General features: G+C 35.7%; 3 protein-coding genes and 1 pseudogene across 4 annotated transcripts; 3 read left to right on the top strand and 1 right to left on the bottom strand.

The window, feature by feature from the left end:
- LOC106319824 overlaps nucleotides 1-3,341 on the top strand; it is a 15,768-nt pseudogene extending 12,427 nt beyond the window's left edge.
- Nucleotides 3,342-4,301: 960 nt separating this feature from the next.
- Nucleotides 4,302-6,619, top strand: LOC106319823. The gene is made up of 2 exons (XM_013758213.1): nucleotides 4,302-5,034; nucleotides 5,358-6,619. The coding sequence occupies exons 1-2, from the start codon at nucleotides 4,302-4,304 to the stop codon at nucleotides 6,617-6,619; spliced, it is 1,995 nt and encodes a 664-aa protein (XP_013613667.1).
- Nucleotides 6,620-9,706: 3,087 nt separating this feature from the next.
- LOC106319832 (adenylate isopentenyltransferase 5, chloroplastic-like) lies at nucleotides 9,707-11,621 on the bottom strand. Of its 2 annotated transcripts, none has more exons than XM_013758224.1 (2): nucleotides 11,358-11,621; nucleotides 9,707-11,235 (listed from the first exon to the last, which is right to left on the bottom strand). In XM_013758224.1, exon 2 carries the CDS (start codon nucleotides 11,214-11,216, stop codon nucleotides 10,209-10,211), a length of 1,008 nt encoding a protein of 335 aa, XP_013613678.1. In that variant the 5' UTR covers nucleotides 11,217-11,235; nucleotides 11,358-11,621; the 3' UTR covers nucleotides 9,707-10,208. The 2 variants fall into 2 exon arrangements, with proteins under 2 accessions (XP_013613678.1, XP_013613677.1); XM_013758223.1 differs by having other exon boundaries at nucleotides 9,707-11,232.
- A 5,935-nt stretch (nucleotides 11,622-17,556) lies between these two features.
- On the top strand, nucleotides 17,557-18,153 carry LOC106319822 (glutathione S-transferase T3-like). The gene has a single exon (XM_013758212.1). It carries the CDS (start codon nucleotides 17,557-17,559, stop codon nucleotides 18,151-18,153), a length of 597 nt encoding a protein of 198 aa, XP_013613666.1.
- The last annotated feature ends 4,625 nt before the right edge of the window (nucleotides 18,154-22,778 follow it).

The raw sequence follows: 22,778 nt of genomic DNA, 5'->3' as shown, positions 1-22,778 counted from the left end.
ATTTTTTCTTATATGTTATATTTTGAATTTTTGAAAACGAATTTAAATTACAAAAATGTAAGTTTTCCTTAAGTATACGACTAAAAACATTAAAATGACATGTATCAATTTGATGGTTGATTTGAAAGCTTTCAAAACCATATGGAATATAAAAGTCAAAATAATTCAACTGTGAAAACAATACTGTTCACTTTTTTCAAGAATGTGTTCGATGGAAAAAATAAAGTTTTTATGTCATAATTTGTTTAATGTCCAATCTGATCAACCCATGATGTATTAATTATAGTTTTGTTCCATTATTTTTAATAAAAATTGATCCGATCCTTCGGAAAGAAATTATATAATAACAACAAAAAATATTTTATAGATATAAATAAAATGATCAAATATATAAAAGAAGCTATCGATAATATTTACAAATAAACTCACACTGCGCCTTGCGCAGGTCTTATCCTAGTAGTTTAGTACATTCTAGATATTTTTTTTTGAGGTCTGTTTAGTACATTATAGAATTCATGCATCGTTTTTGTGTTAAAAAAAAAAAAGAAAGAAAGAATTCATGCATCGTATAGTAAATTATAGATTCATTTAATCTCATCTACGCTACTGCTTCCATAGCTGCTGACTTATTTGAAATCGTTGTATTTAATCTTGGGTTTTCATGTAAAAAGAAGGTAAAGAAATCCACTTTGGATTTCGCAATGAGTACTGCTTAACAGGAAGGATTATCAATAACTTGGAACTCGTAAACTATATATGATGCATTGACTAATAGTCAGTCAATTTAGTATATTAGTATATATTAAGAATCTTGATTCGTTACTACATATAACTAGAGTATAAACCTATGCGTGTATCCCTCGTACATTATTTCATGCGATGTTATATATGGAATATGCATGTTAGATTTGGCTTGTGGTCTATACATATATAGGTCTATTCTAACTAATTCATATATATAATGGGTTGATGATTATCCTACTAATAAGCCCCTACAGTACTGTCAATCACAATGTCATGTGGATATCAATACCGACTCAAATTTGAGTTTGAAAGAGCAATGCATATTCGTTAGATAAAACAACAAAAACAGGAGACAAACTTATTAATGAAATACACACATTTTACATTCCGTTTAATTGATACTAAGATTAATATCTGTGAGAAACAATGTTACAAAAGTTCATTTTCATATAGCAAGTCCAAATATTTCCCCAACTTTGGAATATTATTTTGATAAGGAAAAGGAGGATGATGTTGCTGGGGATATGAAGAATTTGATAAGGAAATTAAAGGAAAACTGATTAGACAGTGTCTCACAAATCAAAAGCCCCAACTCCTATGGAATGAAACATATGTTTGATTATAATAAATCATCTACGGCCCAATAAACAACAAATAATTAACGGCCCAAGGCGGGAGAGGTGTGAAATTTTCCTTCTTTTTTTTTCGTGCACATCACAATGATTTTTGAATTATACATTGACGGATGCTATTTAAATTATACACGTCGGAGGTTACTACTCTTGGGCTATCTACTTCTACCCAGACGGCAAGAGTCCGGAGCCGGAGGATAACACATCTTACGTCTCTCTGTTCATTTCCCTCGCGAGCGAGGGAACCGATGTGAGGGCTTTATTCGAGCTCACGCTTGTGGATCAGAGTGGTAATGGGAAGCACAAGGTTCATAGCCATTTCGAAAGAGCACTCGAGAAAGGACCCTATACTCTCAAGTATCGTGGAAGTGTGTGGTGAGTACTTCTCTTCTCTCTGTTCCTCTTCTCTCTGTTCCTGGAAAGGTTCAAACTTGCAATAAAAGAACACATTTTTTGAGTGGTTTCAGTGTTGATAATGTATCTGATGGTTGTTTGTTTCAGGGGTTACAAGCGGTTTTTCAGGAGGTCTGGTTTAGAGTCATCAGACTATCTGAAAGACAATAGTCTCTTGGTTCGTTGCCGTGTCGGTGTGGTGAAGTCGTGCACTTAGGGACCGAGGGATTACACTATCTCTGTGCCAGTTTCCAACTTACGCCAACAGTTGGGGGGTCTTTTGGAAAGTGGGAAAGGTTGTGATGTTACTTTTGTAGTCGATGGAGAAACATTCTCTGCGCACAAGCTGGTTCTTGCAACGCGTTCCCCCGTTTTCAGGGCACAGCTTTTTGGTCCGTTGAGAGGCAGGAATACGGAACGCATAGAGATAGAAGACATGGAGTCCCCCATTTTTAAGGTACTCTCTCTCTCTTGTAATTCTCTTTCTGTGATTACATCTGTTTGGCCTGGAATGTTTGTAAGTAGATATGTACAGTCCACTGGTCTTATAGTTATAGGAAAAGTTAGCTTTCTTGGTTCCTTGCCTTTTTTTTTTTTTATTCCGGGTGAGTGATTGTGGTGTCATACAGGATGCTCTATTCACGAATGTACCATCAGGGATCTTCTCCTGGGGCGCTACTCCTGTTGTCGGAGTTTACTCACCCGGGATAAGGTTCTTTCTTTCTTTCTGCTTCTCTTCTTAGTTGGTTGCATGAATGTCTGTTTACCTTAATGAATAAAACTGAATCTTTAGCATATTTGTGAGATTGGCTGGACAGTGGACACTTGAGTGCAATGACAGGTTTTGTGATGTAATGAATATATATCTGTTTTCCTATGTGATGATATGTCCTATAAGTTGCTTCTAGGGATTTTAGTCCTTGCTTTAGGTTCTGATCTTAACTCCTTTTAGTTTTATTATCAATGTGTACACTGATACAAACTCTTTTTTTTTTTAACTTTTTTTTTATCGCTCGTGTGCAGGTTTTGCTCTATTTTATCTACTGTGACGAATTGCCTGATATGCAAGAGTTAATAGGCACCGACTCTAAATCGGCTTCTACTCTTGTGGCTCAGCATCTGCTTGCAGCGGCAGACCGTTATGCTCTTGAGCGGCTTAAAGCGATCTGTGAGTCAAAACTTTGCGAAGGAATCACCATAAACACGGTTGCAACTACCTTGGCCCTAGCGGAGCAGCATCACTGTTTCCAGCTAAAATCAGTCCGTCTCAAATTCGTTGCGTCGCCAGAGAACCTGAAAGGTAAAAAAGAAGGATCATTCTTTTTGCTGTATCAACTCTCTGCGCGTCTAATGAGGCTTATGTTTTTTTTTTCCTCTTGTTTTTTATCAGCTGTGATGCAAACAGATGGGTTTGATTATCTGAAAAGTAGTTGTCCATCTCTACTAACTGAGCTGTTGGAGTATGTGGCGAGGCTTAGTGAACACTCTGTTATTGCATCGGGGCATCGAAAAGAGGTATTTGCTGATGGTTGTGATGTCAATGGAAGACGAGTGAAGCAACGGTTGCATTGAGCAGAATTGTGCATTGTGTCATCTCTTATGGCGGATCTGAAACTATCTGATCCAGCAATTATTTTTCAATACTTTCTATTAAAATCAAAGATCCAATGAAATTTGGTGACTAATCTTGGTGTTTATCTGAGTAATCGTTGAGACTTATTAAAGGATAGGAATTTGAAGGGAATATAGTATTACACAATGTGAAAGACAAATAACATGGCAGGATCTTACTTCTCACCCTTCTTCCTCACATCTAGTTCTTAAGTTATGTCTGGCTCGCCATGTTATCGGTTCCTGAAAACGCGATGGCCGACTCTTTGGCTTGGCTTCTCTCTTAGCCTCCCTGAGACGTGATGTGGCAAAGCTTCTTCTTCTACACAAAAACACAAGACGACCACAACCAACGTCGACTTGGCTCAGTGGTAAAGAGAGTTAGTACCTTTTAACAAATGTAAAAAACACAAAACGATTATCGATTCATCTTCACGAGCCACTTGTTTTACTCGCTTTTCTATGAGCCCATACAAAAGAGCCATACAAAAGGCCCATACAAAAACAAGCCCACTAAAAGGCCTTCAAATTACTCAAAACAAATCAATCACACTACACCACTGAAGGCATGTGACGTGACCACTAAACATTTCTTGTTGGCACCTCCTCTCTGATGATTTGCATAACAACTTCTCTGCTTTTCCTTCTTCTCTCCCATATGACCTCCTCTGCTTCACTCTCGTTTACAATTGAACACACAAGTTGATAACTAAGGAGGCTTGTTTAGTTTGGACTTTTAGTTTTGCTCCATTTATATTAACTGGCAATTCGAGCCTAGCTGTCCACCCATATAAAGCATATAAAGTTTTTTAATTGGTAATTCAAACTATGATGTAGTTTTGAATTGCTATCATTATTAAGATGTGAAAAACATATACCAAGTATCTATACTTTAGCTCCAAGGTGGAAAAACGATGCTCCATGGCGGTTAAAACCGACATGAGCAAAGCCTACGATAGACTTGAGTGGGAGTTCATCCGTTTGGTCTTTGAGAGATTGGGATTCCACTCTCAATGGATAGCTTGGATCATGGAATGTGTTTCTTCTGTTACATACGCCTTCCTCATCAACGGCTCGCCTAGAGGACATGTTAAACCGAGTCGAGGCATCCGACAAGGAGACCCTCTCTCATCCTACATCTTCATCCTTTGTAGTGAAGTGCTCTCGAGACTATGTAACAGAGCTCAAGAAACGGGTCAGCTGGCCGGCATTTGGGTCGCTAGGGGTTGCCCTCAAGTGAACCATCTCCTATTTGCGGACGACACCATGTTTTTCGTCAAGGCAAACAAAGACAACTCTCTAGCTTTGAAGGAGATTCTCCAAAAGTACGAGATGGCTTCGGGGCAGTCAATCAACGCAAACAAGTCCTCCATTACCTTCTCTAGGAAAGCTCCACTCTCGCTTAAGACAATGGTAAAGGACTGTCTTCAGATTCCGAAAGAAGGTGGCATTGGCAAATATTTGGGGCTTCCCGAACACTTCGGCCGAAAGAAAAGAGACCTTTTCACTTCGATAGTGGACCGGATCAAAGTAAAAGCGAAGGGATGGTCAAACAAGTTCCTCTCCACGGCAGGCAAGATGGTCATGACCAAGAGCGTCCTAACTCCTATCCCATCACACGCCATGAATTTCTTTAAACTGCCCCGCTCTCTATGTAAGTGAATCCAATCCGCGGTAACCAGGTTCTGGTGGGACGGTGGGAGCGGCAGCAGGAAAATGGTGTGGGTCTCATAGACTAAGATGACAAAATCCAAGAAGAAAGGAGGTTTGGGTTTTAGAGACTTCGAAAGCTTCAACGATGCCTTTCTAGCGAAACTGAGCTGGCGTTTCTATCATAACCCTTTGGGCCTATTGGTAGAGTACTCACCGGAAAGTAATGCGGCGATACATCCTTCCTAGAAGCCACACACCGAACTGCAGAATCCCATGGTTGGAAAGTCTTACTAATAGGCAGAGATCTCATGATGAGCAATGCAGGCTGGGCGATTGGTAATGGGGAAGATATCAACATCTGGACTGATCCTTGGCTCAGTCTCTCCGCCCAAGCTCGCCCTATGGGCCCGCCGCCAGAGCAATACCTCGACTGGACAGTCAAGCACCTTATGCTGCCAAACAGTACAGAATGGAACAGAGCACTTATACAACATGTACTCCCACTCGAGGAGCAACGCATCCTTAGCTTAAAGCCAAGTACGACAGGAGCCCCCGACAAGTTGATCTGGCTGGGAACTACGTCCAGAGTGTACACGACAAAGTCCGGTTATCATAAGGCGTTAGAGCTTAGTGAAGAAGGCCCGACCCCGACCATGAATGTGACAATGGATTGGGAAAAAGGAGCATGGAACCAACAAACGTCCCCAAAGATTAAGCTCTTTCTTTGGAAGATCTTTCAAAACGCACTCCCTGTCGGCGACCTCCTTGCCTTGAGAAATATTGGCACCACCCCAAACTGCACAAGATGCAACTCAGCTGAATCTATCAACCACCTATTCCTTCATTGCGATTTCGCTTACAAGGTTTGGAGGCTAGCCCCCTTCTCTTCATGTATTGATACTAGAGGGTTGCTAGATTTAGCTACAGGTTGGCAAACCCTTTGCAATCTTAAGTGTCTGCCCCCAACGGGTGTCGCTCTAGGGCCATTGGCTTGGATTCTGTGGTCTCTATGGCTGGCAAGAAACAACCGTATTTTCAACAACAAAGACTCCACACCAGAGGAAGTGATCACGAAGGCCATTGCAGCAGCTCAAGAATGGCTCCGGGAACAAGTCTCAGACACTACGCTGAAGGCTTCCCCCCCTAAACAGAGACCTACTGAACCAACCACCATCACCTTGCTTCACACAGATGCGGCATGGAGGGCAGACATCAACTTGGCGGGACTGGGATGGACTATAAAAGAAGAAGGACAATCTAGCTCCTTTTTGGCACACTGCCATTTTGTCAACTCCCCTCTGGTTGCTGAAGGACTGGCTCTACGAGAAGCTCTCATCTGCTGCATCGCCAAGGGTATCCGGCGTGTAAGCTGCAAATCTGATTCTCTCCAGCTCATACGAGCTATCCATGAAAAGGCTCCTAATTCTCAGATTTATGGAATTGTCTCCGACATTTCAAACCTTTCACTTGCTTTTGATTATGTATCATTTAGCTGGATTCAGCGATCAGACAACAAGGCTGCTGATGCCTTAGCAAAGCAAGCCCTATTGAATGAAGCTTATGTATCTTCTCCTTTGAACGTTTAAGTTTATGAGTGGAAGTAGTAGTGTTACAAAAAAAAAAGTATCTATACTTTAGCATCACTTTCTTCGGAGAAGCGATCTGTTTTATCCTGCACCTCTCTTTAAAGAGTCTCGAACGAACCATATTTATAATCATTTTGCTATTTTGTGTAGTGGTCCATTCGAGACTTGAAATGCAATGAATTTTGTTTTAACGATATTTCGAAATGCGGATTGGGTATCAATGTCAAAATTTAAAATGACTATCTCTCAAGTTATGGTGTTGCCATGAATTTTGAAATTTGTTTCAGACGCATTCTATTTTTTTCTGAGTTTGCTCTCAATTTTGTTTGGTCTAAATGTTAAGATTGTTGTCAGTTTATTTTAGAGGTTTTTGTGCATCTATCGTTTATGCTTTATTGTATGTCGTTGTAGAGTTTGGTTAAACTCTCTTCCATTTTGTAGCTAAACTCTCTTCCATAGTCCAAGTTCTTGAGTTGTGTAACGTGTTAAAAGAAGCTATCTCTACACTTTAGTTTATGAGTAGACAATCAATTGCACAGTCTGCAACAGCCTAAAATATCAAATTGTAGTAACTATAATGATGTTATTTTCAGTTTTTAAAACTGTTTTGTTTGATATTTGTAAAGAATTCTTGTTGGTTTCAACTTTTTTATGTCAACTATTGTCTAGTAAGTACTAAGTGCACTGTACACTCAAGTTTTTTTTTTTTTTTTTGCAACTGATTTTGAGTACACTCAAGTTAATGGGTTGATCGTAATATCTAACAACTTTAAGGTTATTCTAAGTTCTTAATATATTCTGTGGACGATAAAAACACTTAGAAATCCTTTTAATATATCAGCAAACTTTGCTCTTTATCACTTTTAAATTTTATACGGGGAATTCATAACTAACAGAAGAGAAAAATGTACGTTCAATGTATATAGAATCTAACAACTAGGGAGAAAAAATCTTGCAAGATATTGGTTGGCAAATAAAATCTTGAACAATTTAGAATTAAGGAAAAATCTTCGGAGATAGGAAACTGAAATTAGATATGGTTTATTGGAATTTTGGGACAAATATTAGTATTTAGATTAGGTTCTTGACTTCTTGCTATAACAGATATTTTATATAACACTATCTTATGCTATATTTTTGATCGAATTTCATTTTCATATAACCGATGTATCTTACAATGATAAATCATTAATATAAAAATAAAAATACTTATATATTCGGTAAGATTTTCATTATAACCGGTGTGTCTATAAAAGTAAATTGGTTAACCTTAAAAGTTAAAGCCAAAATACTTATACGTATAGTAAATTTATTCATTCTAAAAAATTTCAATGACTTATTCGTACTATTAAATTTTTATATGTTCGATTTTCTTCAAATCATATCAAAACTTATGAACTCTTTTGATAAATAATCAACTTAAAATATCATGAATATATAAAAAAGAATGACTAAATATTTTTGGACTCACAAAATATTACATACTAACATCTGTTTAGAGTGGTAAGATCAAACTGATCCACTCAAAATATGCATACCCACATATTTGTCAATTTCAGTTAGGATAGAAATGTTTTAATCCAGTGATTATATATTTTTATGTTAAGAAGGTACTTAGTGACTATTGTATAACTCTATATTTAATATATCGGAAATGCATGCATCCATATATTAATTTTCATTAGTCCTCTTCTGTCCATTAAAAAGCTCTTGAACTGGTCAATAGTTAAGATTTGTCCTTGCTATTTTAGCATGCCTAAATTCACCAAGATTTTTCATAATTACACGATAACTGCATACTTCAACCAATACCAAATGGGAATAAAGATTAACAACTTCTCTAATAAAGATAGTTAGTTAACCATAATCATATATAGCCTTAAATAATTCATACGAAGGCTATAGTGACTGATATAAAAGTACATAAAATGAATATATTTTACTTTGCTGGTGAAATATTCTTCACATAGTTTAATTGTTTAACTTTAATATAATTATAATAATAATTAAATCAGAACCTTGAATCAGTCACAATTGTACAAGTAGTCTAGGAATTTCTAATGATTTTTTTTTTCTTTTACAGTTTCTCATGTGAAAAAAAAATCAGTTCTTATTCTCTTTCTTTTTCTGTTAATGGTTAGATATAACAAATACCAGCAGTGGAGATGGCTTTAACCTAAACAAAACTGATATTGAGTTGTTATCCTTTGACGACACGCATAGATATAAAGCTGTAAGATAAGAAATAATTTTTTTTTTTTTTTTTTTTTTTTGTCACCAAGACAAGTAATAATTTAAATCTTGGAATATATATTATGCTATGAAAACAGCGTGTGGGTTGTGGCTCGAATACATCTAACGCGTAGTCAGAGCTAATAATTAGAGGCGTTCGAAAGTTTTAAAAAACTTGCCTAATGGGAATAGTTTTTGACATCCATCGCACATTATGGTCCAATTATTATAAACTTACGATATTAATACAGTCTAACGAACGCAATATAGTTATGAAAAAATGACAAATAATACTGTCTATTGTTAGAGTAATGTACTCACGCGCGCGTATTCTTGAACTATATTTGTCGTTAGCAGAACTAACATTTTTCATGAAGTTTCAATTCATGCAACTGCTAAAGCATGAATATTGTCTCTTTCAAGTCATATTTAATAAGGTATCATCAAACCACCAATATTCAGCAATGTTATCTCATACTCCATCCTAAAACATAACGTAAATACGAAAAGTTCTCCCAAGACATTCAGAACAAAGTGTATGAATACACACCATATGTTGCTTCGGATTTGACATATGATTTACCCGTTTGCAATGAAAAATCGTACTCTTCAAGTATTACAAAATACATGCTTGTTTGTTTGAGATGGACAAGCGGTGCGTGGCGGTGGGTGGTGGGAACATCAACTCACATAATAATCTCTTTACAAAAATATATATGCTCGAATATAATACTACTTATGGGACAAAAACTGTGATGTAAATTCATTTATAATTTGTTAACATAATCGCAATTTAGAAATTTACATATGTCAAAAAAAAAAAAGAAAAAAAAAAAGAAATTTACATACGTCTTATCTAGCATGGATTTCATCAGCAATCCGCCAGAATTATTATGAACTACTAATAATAATCACTTCACAACCGTTTGATTGAATTATTTAACCACATCTGAGAAGACCTAACACATATCTGACGGCTACCCGCCGTCAAAAAGTAGGGTCCATGTTCAACAAAACCGCGTTAACCAACGACCTCTGGTTGTCTTAACTGATAAATCTAACCTAATCCACCGTATAACCGTACACTAAACCGCACCACATCCTAGCTTAGTACCATACCGGAACAAAAGGGAAAGCCTGTCAGTCAGCATCCACTCAAAACTGATTCCGTTAACCGCAACACACTTCTAACAATAAGTAACATAAAGGTCATCTTCTCCGACAGCGACCCATCTCGCCACGTGGCCATATCATAACTATTTTTACCAACATCGCCACGTGGCATTATTATGGTTGCTTTTATTTCTTGAACTTCCCTCTCTTTTTTTTTCCATCATATACATTGTTCGGTTCTTTTTCACCGCGAAATCGCTGCCACAGCGGCTGGAAGCGGCGGAACGACGGATATCTCCGGTATGAGTATATCAGCGCCTTCCAAATAATGGTGATCTTCGCTGTAATTAAGGAACCGATCGACGGCGAGTGCGCTAGGGCGAGCCACCTTGTACTCCCAAGCGTCGTCAGCTTCTTCTCCTCGCCGGAGAAACACCTCCGTCGCGTCTAGGCGGTGCATGTTCCACTTCCACTGCTTGTAAAGCCTTTGAATCTTCTGATACTGGCGAGACGCAAGCAAACAATTACTATCCTTGATTTTCTTGATCGCCGTCTCAAGAAGCTTCTCCGTCGTCTCAGCCGGAAAATTTAGAAGCTCAGCTCGGAGAAACTCGTCTAGCTCAGGAACTCCGATCGCTCTTCGGATTCCGGAGGAGTAATCCGACGACGACGGATCGAAGATGCGGCGAACCTCGTCGACGAGTCCCATCTCAACCATTTTATCGACTCGCTTCGAGACAAACGAATGCAAAACCGGTTTATCGACATCAACCCACAAGAAGCAACAACTGTACCTTAACCGGAAGTCAACGCAGTTGTTGACCAAAGCCTCTATGTAAGAATTAGAACCACCGGCTATGATCGGTACACGGTCTCTCTCCACTATTGATTTAACCGCTCTGATTGCTTCCCGCTGGAAATCCTCCGCGGTGAAATCGTCGTGAGTGTTCTCCGCGGTGCCGAGGAGGTGGTGCGGGACGCCGAGGCTTTCCTCCGGAGTGACTTTGTTGGTCACGATGTCGAGACCTTTGTAGACTTGGATCTTGTCGGAGTTTATGATCTCCGCCGGAAAACGAGTGGCGAGGTCGATGGCGAGACGGGATTTGCCGGTTCCGGTGGCTCCCATGACGAAAACCACCTTGTCTTTTCGCCGGAAAAATGGAACGTCGACCATGTTCAATCCGGTGGATATCTCTTTGAAGTTCAACAATGGTGGAATCGCTTGTCTTAGAGCCGTCATGCATGGCTTCATTCTTATAAAAATTCCCCTGCTGGATTTAATTATATATAATTAATAGTTGTTTAAGACAGATCTAATTAAAAACATAATAACATGCAATAGATTCGTTTAAGTTCAAAGACAGAGACACCGTTCCCGGATAATACTACTAACCTTGAAGTGGCTTGTTTCTCGGTGCACTGTCTCTTCCCTGTCAATGGATATATAAACAATATTTTCTTACTGTAATCAACCTCTCTAATTAATTAGGAAATGGAAATAACTTAAAATGAAATGTGGGAAGAAGGTAAGTTTCAAGGTTCTAGCTCAGGTTGTGATAAATATTTAGTAACATATGCTGCTCTCAAGGAAAGTATTTTGTTGCTCTCAACGAGCATATGTTGTGGAGGAAAGATCGGGGCTTGGAATTTATAGATGTCTCGGGGTGTGTTAAGCGACATGTTGTTCATTTTGTTTATTGTATTTTACGGACACTTGTGTCTTGACACATCTCTCATAATGATTAGATATATAACATTTTTTTTATTACCATGGAAGTTTCGGACTAATCAGAATCCATATATCTTTTTATATCAGCAGCACATATATACACCAAATTTTGTCACTGATCAAATTCAATGGTTACCAATACTACAACTTAAGCGTGGTTGTTAATTGTTATAGTTAGAGTCAAAGTTAATGAGTTGTTTAAATTAGGTAATTTAAATACTTTACTCTATATTTTACGTTTTTTTCTTGCAACATTTCTTATATCTGATCAAGATAAAAAAAAAATTAGCTTATTGTAGTTGGATTGGATATGATCTTTCAGATGAATATAGGCTCTAATATGATATACAATTTTTTTAAACTTTTTATCTCAAAACTAACTGTAATAGATTCGACTAATCTACTTTTTATATTAGATTGATTATGTTCCCTTGTTAAGATGACACGGTTAAAAATTTAGTGATCAATGGTATGAACGCATCAACTGTTATTCATATTTTTTTGAATTAGTTAACATATATAACAAAAAGGTCTAATTCCCTCGCACGTTTGATCGGACCATACAAACATAGAAAACTGATTTTGAAGTTGGTGGAATCAACTAAAATTAAATTGGTGATGCGATTTCTGAGCAGATCGAATAAATTAAGGTCTCGAAGCTTTTTTATTTTTGGCTTTCGGTTTTAAGCCTTTTGCTATTTGGCTTAATTATTCCCGAACACAATTAGTTTTATTTGTTAATTGCCACTAACTCTTCTTAATTAAAATGCCCAACCCATACATTTTATGGGTGTTTAGAGAATCTCTAACCCCATTCCATTTTACTCAAAATAGAGTTCGAAGTAACAAATGATCCAATCCTACTATATTTTCTATTCTATAAAATCATTGAAAGTTCCTTCTATTTTTCGTTCAAAATAAAGTAATTCTACAATAGAATTAAGTTATACTTCAATAATATTCTATTTTAAAATAAAAATAAAATAATGAACAAAAAATAAATGAACTATTCTATTTATAAAATATGCTTATTTTTCACTCAATTATAGAATGAAAAATAATATACCATTGAAACATATTTAGTTAAAAAATTTATTTTAAAGTAAAAATAGAGTATTATTAGATATGTTTTAATAGAATAAAAATGAATTTACTCTATTTACAGAGTTACTCAGCTATGAAAGAAAAAAATGAAGTTTTAGATTAGAGTTACTCTAAAGTGGAAGTCACATCTATAAGCCTTTCAAGTCTAGTATCCGTTTTTTCTTTCTATCGTTAAAAAGTAATCATCCTAACTGAAACAGCCTATAATACTAAGATCTTTGTGTTTTAAAAGTTCTTTAATCTGAGTACAGGAAACTGACTGTTACCAAAAAATGAATAAATCGTATAATATTATTTTGCAAACTTGTTCATATAGTTCTTTCTTTGTTGTCAAGATTTACATTATATATAGGCTAAAATGTTACTAAACCAACAATTGTATTGGATATCCAGAAAAGATCACTAACACTCAAAACCTAAATAATCTTATACATCTATCTTGATAAGAGAAATTAATCATATAAAATTTGTAGCTTGCTTATATGATGAGAGTCTTTATCACTAGACAAAAATAGATTATATGATGAATTCAAGTTAGTGGTTGGACTAAATTTATATTGATTGGATAGTGAATGGAATAAATTAAGATATCATATTGGCTTAACCTCTAATGATAAAATTGATAATGTATTATGTCGTTCAATTCAAGAATAACATTTATTCGAATTAAAAAAAAATGTAATTGTATGCACGCTTGTTCTATAAACAATATGGCATAAAAATATTAATTTCATAGGGCCTCAAGACCAACCAAAACTCTTCTAAGGTCAGTCTTGGCCTCGTCGAGTTTTTTTTTAATCCGAAGAACCTCCACCGCGGCTCACGTGGGTCACCACTACGGAGAATATAGAAAGTAACATATAACAAAATTAGATGGTTGATGTGCAATAGTACAGAAGATTAGTTTGAACTAATTGCTTTTCATGTTTAACTGACCAGTACAGAATATAATTAACCAAAAACCATATAAAAAGGAAATTTAATAATAAATTAGTTATATAGTTTGCAAAAATAAAAGCTTGGTTATATAATTATGCTCATATATTTTTCTATTGTTTGCCACTCACATGCGTTATAATATATATGCAATTTTATGTTGCACTAAAAAAAATATAAATTAGTGTTAAAGCAATTAAAGGATATATCGCACTAATTCTTCTAAATGAAAAAAATCCCTTTATCAAAATATAAAAAAATATTCTAAATGAAATGTAAGGTCGAAATAGGGTTGACGTAAGGCTGAGATAGATTTTAAATAAATTTAAATCGGTTGACCGGGGAAAATGACACAAATTGTATCATTCGAGACAGAAGTGGAGCAGATTTGGAGAATGATATATAATATATAGCTTTTGTTAAGGAATTATTGTATATTATAAGAAACATATATTAATTTTTAATTAGTATAAGGCAAAAAACTGATGGTGTCGTTACAAAATTAATTATTAAAAGACATGGCTGATGGGTTCCTCTTTACAAAAAAAACCTATGATTTAAATTTATGTTGGCATAACTTGTAATCTTTATGTTATTTTACTTGATTTTAATTCATGTTATGTGCTATGGATCTATATTAATCGTTCACCATGGCATCATATGAAAAGTAGCAACCACGAGGTGACACCAATTTTTGGGGGATCTCTTTATTTTCAACAAAGCTACGAGCAGTGGAATTTGCTTTCTTTGAAAACAAAAGTGTTCGATGCCTTGAGAATTCACTAAAAGATCGAATGATATTACAAAATCGCTAATATAGATTGCTAAAGTATTGAAAATGAGTTGCAAAAATGGTCTAAACTTTATTTAAAAAACTGGTAAAATAAAATGATTTTAAGGTATAAAACAACTTAAAATAAAAGCCATGAACTGTAAATAAACCGCACATATATACCAAATTGAAAGTAAATTACAAAAGCATTTAAATATTTTCAGATAAAATGAAAAACTATGTTTCAATATTTAAATGTTTCAATATCAATTCAAAATATTCTATCACATAGCTGATGATATAACAAAAGATGCTCTACTTTCATTTTATTCAGAACTTGATTTAACTGAAGTACTAGATTTTGATCTGTGCTTTTAAAACGCGGGAATATATTTGTTGACAAATTTATTGATATAACTGTTTGTTAACTAATTTATTTCGCTATAAACATTTTCGGTTTTCCTTCGACTCTAATTTGCTTTTATTGGTTTTGATTTCAGTTTGATTGTGATTTTTGGTTTTGTTGTGGTTTTTGGTTTAGAAATATATGAACAATTTTGGTTATATATGAAGTTGAGTTTTGGTTAAAGCTATTGAATATTTTGATATTTTGTGTGGTATGGATATATAAAAATTTCAAATTTTTCTGTTCTGGTTACATTTCTGTTTTAAATCATTTCAAATAATTGATGTAAAAAAAAATCTTCTTATTGTGAATCATCAATATAATGAAATGGGAGAAATATTTAGAAAATTATTTTATTTACATATCTATTTATTTAAGGTATAAATAATATAGCAAAGAATAACAAATAATTTTAATAACATAAAGTTACTTTATTTAGAAAAAAATGTTATAGTTTTTATTAAAAATATAATATGTAATGTTTATATTATGAAAAAATTATAATGTCGATATTTTATATTTACAAATATTTTAATTTGCTGAAAAGAATTAAAATGAGACGCACTATTACTCGATTTTAAAATCACATGCAAAATGACCAAGTTGGGTCGCAAAAACCAATTCAACCAGAAAGCAAAACAAACATATATCTTATTTTACCTTAATAGGCCCAAGCTCACTGCCCTTACAAATCTAGTTTATTGTTTTGACCGACAAAATCATGTTTATTATTGAAAAAGTCACTGAAAAAAAGTAACATCCCGATTGACGTTTATTTATACTATTAAAACCTTAGACATGTTAGAGCATCCGCAACGGCCCATTTAGACGAATCTTTAGCGCTATATCCTAGGCGAATCCGGATAAAATAATATTATCAAAGCCCAATTCGGTAAGGAGCGATCTGTAGACAAGGAGTTTAAGGATCGAGTCCTTAGTGACGTGGCCGCGTCTCATTGGGTGGGGGGGGGGAGATATGTATATCGGTGTGCAAAAAAAAAAGCTCATTCGTGAGACGAAACGAAAAAAGCTTTCGGCGACGGAAGAGGCGATTTGATCTCCTGGGATAATCGAGGTAAATCGAAGCCGTTTCTTGTTGATTTATGGCATTAGATTAGCTTGCATGTTGTTTTCCTCGCGTTTAGGGTTCGGTTTGGTCTTTTCAATCGATTTGGGGATCTATCGGTTTGTAGTTAAGGTTTCAAACGATTTGGGATTCAATCGATTTGGGGATATTTGAGTTTGTAGTTACGGTTTGAAAAAGGTTTGGGTTTTCAATCGATTTGGGGATGTTTGATTTGTAGTTAGGGTTTGAAACGAAATTGTTTTCAATCGATTTGGAGATATTTGAGTTTGTAGTTACGGTTTGAAAAAGGTTTGGGTTTCAATCGATTAGGTGATCTTTCGGTTTGTAGTTAGGGTTTAAAAGGATTTGGGTTTCAATCTATTTGGGGATTATTGGCCTCTTACGATTGTTACTCTGGTTGTATCTTCTTGTCTTAGATTACGTGCTTTCACTCCGTGACTCTGTGATTCTTTACGAGAAATATTGAGCTTTATATGTGCTCTGACTCAGTTGAGGTTATGGTTTCAGATTGTTTTTTGTGTTCTGACTCTGTGATTAGTGTTGTTTAACGGCATGATTGTTCTTCAGGGTTTGTGTTCTTAAGGATTAGTGCAGTTGGTGTAGAAATCAAAATGGGATTGTTGTGTTCTTAACGGTTGTTAGCATTATTAAACGAATGTGGTCTTAGTTTATGGGAGTCTAGGGATTGGCTATTCAATATGGGAGTCTATGGGATTTGTTATTCAAAATGGGAGTCTTAGTTTAATCAAGATTGTTTACTCTGGAGTTAGCTTCTCTTCTTACATTAGTATTATAGACAGTTTGACTCTATGATTCTTTTCGAGAAAATGTTGACCTTTATATGTGATCTGAGTCTGTTGAGCTTAGTATTATAGACTGTGTGACTGCGTGACTGTGTGACTCTGTGAAGTATAGTATTTACCTTGTCAATTTCTTTCAGGTTTAGGAAGCATGGGACAAGATTATAGCTACAGCCAGCCTTCTTCATCAGAGGAGTATGATATAGATATAACTTCCCTACTTCAAGCAGAAGCTGATATCTATGCGGATGAAGAGATGGCTTTCCAATGGTTGTTTGTGTGATGGTCAGTGTATTCGTCTTAATATGTATGGTGGTCATGTTCAAGCGGGTTGAAGAGAAGGTCTGACCTTTAGAAGGTAATGTACAAACAACTTCCGACTCTCTTATCTTGTACAAATAACTATAAAGAACCTATAGTAGTTTTAAAAAACATAAGTTCACTCATTTAGTGTAAAACTTTAAAACTGGTGAGATTTGATTGGTGTTAAGTGCAACTGAATTGGTTTCTACCTTCCTAACTCCTATGAGTTGATAGGTGTTTAATGTTACGTAGTTTTATTAGTTTTAAATCGATTCCAGAAGCCTCTTTGTTGCTAGTAGAGTGACAGAGAGCATTTGTATGGAGTTAAATGCTAGTGCATTGCTTTATACCTTCCTAAAGCCTCCGAGTTGATAGGTTTTTAATGTCACTTAGTTAACATTCGCTTACTTAAGGCTCTGTTGTGCAAGTAGAGTGACACAGAGCATTCTCCCACCATGGATAGCACCCCTGGTTTTGTTAACCTGCTCAATAGCCAATGTTCTTTTGATCTTGATTCACCCGAACCTGCTTGGTTCAGTAGCCAATGTCCAGATGAGTCTACCGTGAAGGAGAGGAGGAAATTGTCTCCAAAAGAGGATAAAATCCTTATTGGTGCTTGGCTTAACACCAGTAAGGACCATGTGGTCAGCAACGAGCAGAAAGCACCAGCTTTCTGGAAGAGGATTCAAGACTACTACAACTCAAGCCCTCACCTGGTTGGAACAACACCTAGAGAGCTTGTTCAGTGCAAGCAGAGGTGGTCTAGGATTAACGATCAAGTCTGCAAGTTTGTTGGTTGCTTTGAAGCGGCTCTGAGAGAGCAGAGAAGTGGTCAAAATGATGATGATGTGATAAAAGCTTCCTTGGATATCTTCTACAACGACAACGAAATCAAGTTTAGCCTGGAACATGCGTGGAGAGAGCTGAGGCATGACAAGAAATGGTTCTCCACCTTTCAGGCTAAGGACACTGTCAAGGAAAAGCGCAAACAAGTGTTGGAGGTTGATGGACAAGAGGAGTGGGAGAACCAGAGGGTCGACCTGTTGAAGTGAACGATGCTAAAGAAGCTAGTTAGAGGAAGAAGAGTGGTAAAAAAGAGGAGTTGTCACAGATACATGCCATGTTGGAAATCAAAGAAAAACTTTCTAAGCAGAAACTGCTTGAACGTTTACTTGGCAAAAAGGAGCCACTCTCTGAGATGGAAACATCTCTTAAACTCAAACTGATGTCTGAGATGTTATGATGTGTCATATCTTCGGTTTAAGGTATCAATGTTATATGTTGCTTTCAGTAGTGATTATCAATGTTGCTTTGAGTATGAACGTTCCTTTGAGTAGTGATTTTGAGTAGTGATTATAAATGTTGCTTTGCGTATAAATGTTGCTTGGAGTAGTGATTTTGAGTAGTGATTATGAATGTTGCTTTGCGTATCAGTGTTGCTTTAAAACTTTACTAACTTTTGTCTTATTTGTTCTGTCAGGTGCAGTACAAGGAATCTCTCTTGTTCATTCACGGGTGCATTTGGAGCTGTGAAAGTGTTTTGTTTTGTAGCACATGTGAACCAACTCACGGGTCTGCTTGTTTCACTTTCACTTGTATAATTGTCTCCAGCAGGTCTTTAGCTAGCTATCCCCTTATCTTTCTTTTCTCTTCATCTGTTTTCTGGACTTGTAAGATTGTAATCTGTAAGCTACTTCGGTGTACTACTTGTATATGTCTCCAAAAATCATGTAACGGTACTTCAGTGTTGCTTCTATAACCTTAAACGCTTGCAACTACTTCTCTGGATATTGGTACGTGGATATGTATGTTTTGTGTTTAGATTATGCTAGTCTCTCTAGTACTCTAGGACTGTTCATAGTGATAGTAATAGTTCTAATCGATTCATGGGTATCTTGTTATACAATAAACCTATAATAGCTTCTGACCACAAACAAACATAATATATAATATTTTCATTTGCTATGTATTAGCATGCTTAGCAGGTTCCTAAAAATATGTCTATATAGATTCCGAATGCACATAGATAATGGGTTACTCCATTTTTTTTTTCAAAACAGATTAACTCCATCAAATTAAGTTTTATTTTAATTCTACTCTATTTAAGGTTAAATAAATTGATATGGTGAATAACAAATCGATACATTTTTTTTAACTTTGCAATAAATAATTTTAGCCATTTTAGATTTGGAAATCATTTGGCTTGATAATTTAAAACGAGTCTAAACCGTTTCGCTTGAATTTTTTTTTTTCAAGGAGGGATTAGCAAAAATGTCATCATCTTCATCCGATGAACTCGAAGAAAGATTGAACGAAGCTTTCGACGATGTCTTCGAAGATATATACAACAACATAGTGGAGGCCCAAACCAAAAAGCAAAGGAAACATGCTTATATAGAACGAAACCGTGAAGAAGGATACACCCGTTTATGGAATGACTACTTCAGCGAAGATCCGACATTTCCGGCACATTTATTCAGACGCCGTTTCCGCATGAACAAGGAATTATTCATACGTATAGTCCATCGCCTCTCAGAGAACGTTCCATTATTTCAACATAGAAGAGATGCAACCAGGAGGTATGGTCTATCTCCACTGCAAAAATGTACGGCTACAATTTGTCTGCTTGCTTATGGTTCTGCGGCTGACAAGGTTGACGAGTATCTCCGACTTGGTGAAAGCACGGCAATTTCGTGTGTACAAAATTTCACTGAAGGAATAATACAGTTATTTGGAGATGAGTATCTACGAAGACCCACACCAGAGGATCTTCAACGACTACTCGATATGGAGAGAAACACGGGTTTCCTAGGATGGTAGGAAGCATTGACTGTATGCATTGGGAGTGGAAAAATTGCCCAACCGCTTGGAAAGGACAGTGCACACGTGGATAGGGAAAACCGACAATTGTTTTAGAGGTTGTAGCTTCACACGATCTTTGGATGTGGCACGCTTTTTTTGGTCCTCCAGGTACCTTAAACGATATAAATGTCCTCAATCGATCTCCTGTTTTTGATGACATTTTACAAGGTCGAGGTCCCAGGTTAGAGTACGTGGTCAACGGACACATGTATAATTTGGCGTACTACCTCATAGACGGTATATATCCAAAATGGTCAACATTTATCCAATCTATCTCACTCCCTCAAGGTCCTAAAGCAGAGTTATTTGCTAAAGTTCAAGAAGCAACCCGAAAAGATGTGGAGCGCGCTTTTGGAGTATTGCAAGCTCGATTTGCGATTGTGAAAAACCTGCCTCTTTCATGGGACAAGGAAAAGATATGGCATATTATGAGAGCATGTATCATACTACACAATATGATAGTAAAAAATGAACGAGATGGATACACTCAGTACGATACATCTGAATTTGAAGAAGGAGAGACATCCAGAAGTTCACGGGTGGATATGTCCTAAAGTACCGACATGCCTACAAATCTCGGTAATATGCTTGGCATTCAGAATCATCTCCGCGATAGGCCTATACATGAACAATTGAAAAATGATTTAATTGAAAATATTTAGAACAAATTTGGTGATAAAAATTAATTATTGTATCTTTATTTTTAATCATGCAATAAATAAAAATTTAAATTTCACATGTTTTAAAATTTATTATTTTTTTATTTCTAAGGATTCCTAGTTGGGTAATACCTTGGACAAACATTTTTTATTAGAGTTCTTAATTATTCAAACAAAAAAAAATTACTAAAATAATGCTAAGGATTTCAATGGTGGTAACACCGTTCCATATGCTCTTACCTAGGTTGCCTATTTTCCGCAAGAAAAGGCGTCCGTACACTCAATAAATAAGAAGCAAAGATTTGACATTTGACATTGATAACTTCATATTCTCTCGGAATTTTCTTTTTATTTTCCCTAATCTTTAGTTTTTCTTCTTTGGTAGGGGTAGGGGCCAATGCTATGGACTTACTATAAATCGTTATTATAGTAAAAATAAACACAAAATATGATTCCGTTCTACATAAGTAATACTATCAAAATATTATAAAACAGAATAAATTTGTTAAAAATATTTAATAGAGTGCCCTTCAAAAATTAAAAAATGTTATCATGGTCCAAAGTGGAGATAGGGTTTCTCAATATTTTATAACATATTTTGGAACCCATTTGGGCCTATAAAGGCATAAGAATAAATACACATACAAGGCTACAAGTAAACAAATCAATTAATAAATATATGAACAGAATGAAGAAAAAAAATTGTAATTATAAGATTTTCCTGAGGAAGCTCAACTGGAAATCTTATACATTTGCGAATAAAAGTACTAAAAATAGATTAAGAAAAAAAAAACTAGATACATGGTTCAAAAATTGTAGATGGTTTAGATAGTAACCAATCTACAAACCTGGCCTTTAGACTATACCATAAAACACAATTCTTGGGGTATAGATGAATAACACAACATAAGTGATAAGCCTGCTTTTGACACAATAAATAAACCTGTATTTTGAGCAAAAGAAAGGTACCAAAAATATACAGTAAACATATGCGCTCGTTTGGCTTGTTGATTATAAAATGTGTGTCACGACCTTTTATCGGATTGGTTTTGGGCTTAGCTAGCTAGCTAGTCCCTATATAACTTCTGTCACAAAAATGGAATTGAGAAGGGTCAAAAATTTAGCCAAAACTAGCCAGATTAGCGATATATCTTACAAAGTGTCGGGTGCGTCGGCCGAAGAAGTATTGGTCGACAGTGATTAATTCATAATCTCACCTTTTAATATATATATAAATTAAAAACGATACGTTGAGAGGTTGAGATTGTGATGTTTTGAATAAAGATAGCATCATTTTGGAGCATAAAGAGGGCTTTTATACATGTGTAGTCATTTGCACATGATTAATCGACCACACAGTTGCATTCAGAATCATTCTCTCTTTACTCTTGTAAATATAATTTACACCCATTATTTTGGATTTGATAGACTATTCGATAGGTGTTCAAGAAAAAAATATAGAGTATTCGATAATGGACTTCGATATAATATACATTACGGACATGGTTAGATTCGGACGCAGGTAGCATTTATGTTCGCTCCTGTTCGTGCTTCAATGAATGTTTTCATTGGATAGATTTTCCCTACGGCTTTTATTTTTGAAAGATAGTACAAAATAACCAACCGTGGATCGGGCACTACAAGAAAACACATGCTTAACGACGAAAATTAACGAGGAAAAACAATCTTCGTAAATTTGCGTCGAGTTTACGACGAATTTACGTGAAAAACTAAAGTCATCGTTATTTCCTCGTAACGTAACGACAAAACTGTTTCGTCGTAAAGTAGATGTAATTTTACGAGTATTTTACGAGGAAAAACTATTTCCTCGTAAATACGACGTAAACTTTGCGTGGTATTTACGAGGGAATAGTTTACGTGTATTTAGCGAGGAAATTTTTGAATCCACCAACTTTATAGGTGTTACACGTTTTTTTTGCCCACCTAATTAATTTTCGTCGTAAATTCATAGCAAAATTACAACTACCAGATTCGAATTTTCCTATAAATATGGATGTTTGAACATCATTTTAAACACACCAACAACAAAAAACGTAAAAAAAAAAAAAATGGCTGGCTTCGGGAATATTTACGAGTTGCGGAAGTGGATGTATATGCATAGAGATGCTAACGGGAGAGTGACGAAAGAATACCTT

The sequence above is a fragment of the Brassica oleracea genome, unplaced genomic scaffold (assembly GCF_000695525.1).
Source record: "Brassica oleracea var. oleracea cultivar TO1000 unplaced genomic scaffold, BOL UnpScaffold00629, whole genome shotgun sequence".
Lineage (NCBI taxonomy): Eukaryota > Viridiplantae > Streptophyta > Magnoliopsida > Brassicales > Brassicaceae > Brassica > Brassica oleracea.
This window is presented reverse-complemented; position numbering and strand designations above follow the sequence as displayed.

Coding starts and splice junctions, on each gene's coding strand:
- LOC106319823 (XM_013758213.1), top strand. CDS start 4,302: ATGGCGGTTAAAACCGACATGAGCAAAGCCTACGATAGACTTGAGTGG. Junction 5,035..5,357: donor TAAACTGCCCCGCTCTCTAT/GTAAGTGAATCC, acceptor TGAGCAATGCAG/GCTGGGCGATTGGTAATGGG.
- LOC106319832 (XM_013758224.1), bottom strand. CDS start 11,216: ATGAAGCCATGCATGACGGCTCTAAGACAAGCGATTCCACCATTGTTG.
- LOC106319822 (XM_013758212.1), top strand. CDS start 17,557: ATGGATAGCACCCCTGGTTTTGTTAACCTGCTCAATAGCCAATGTTCT.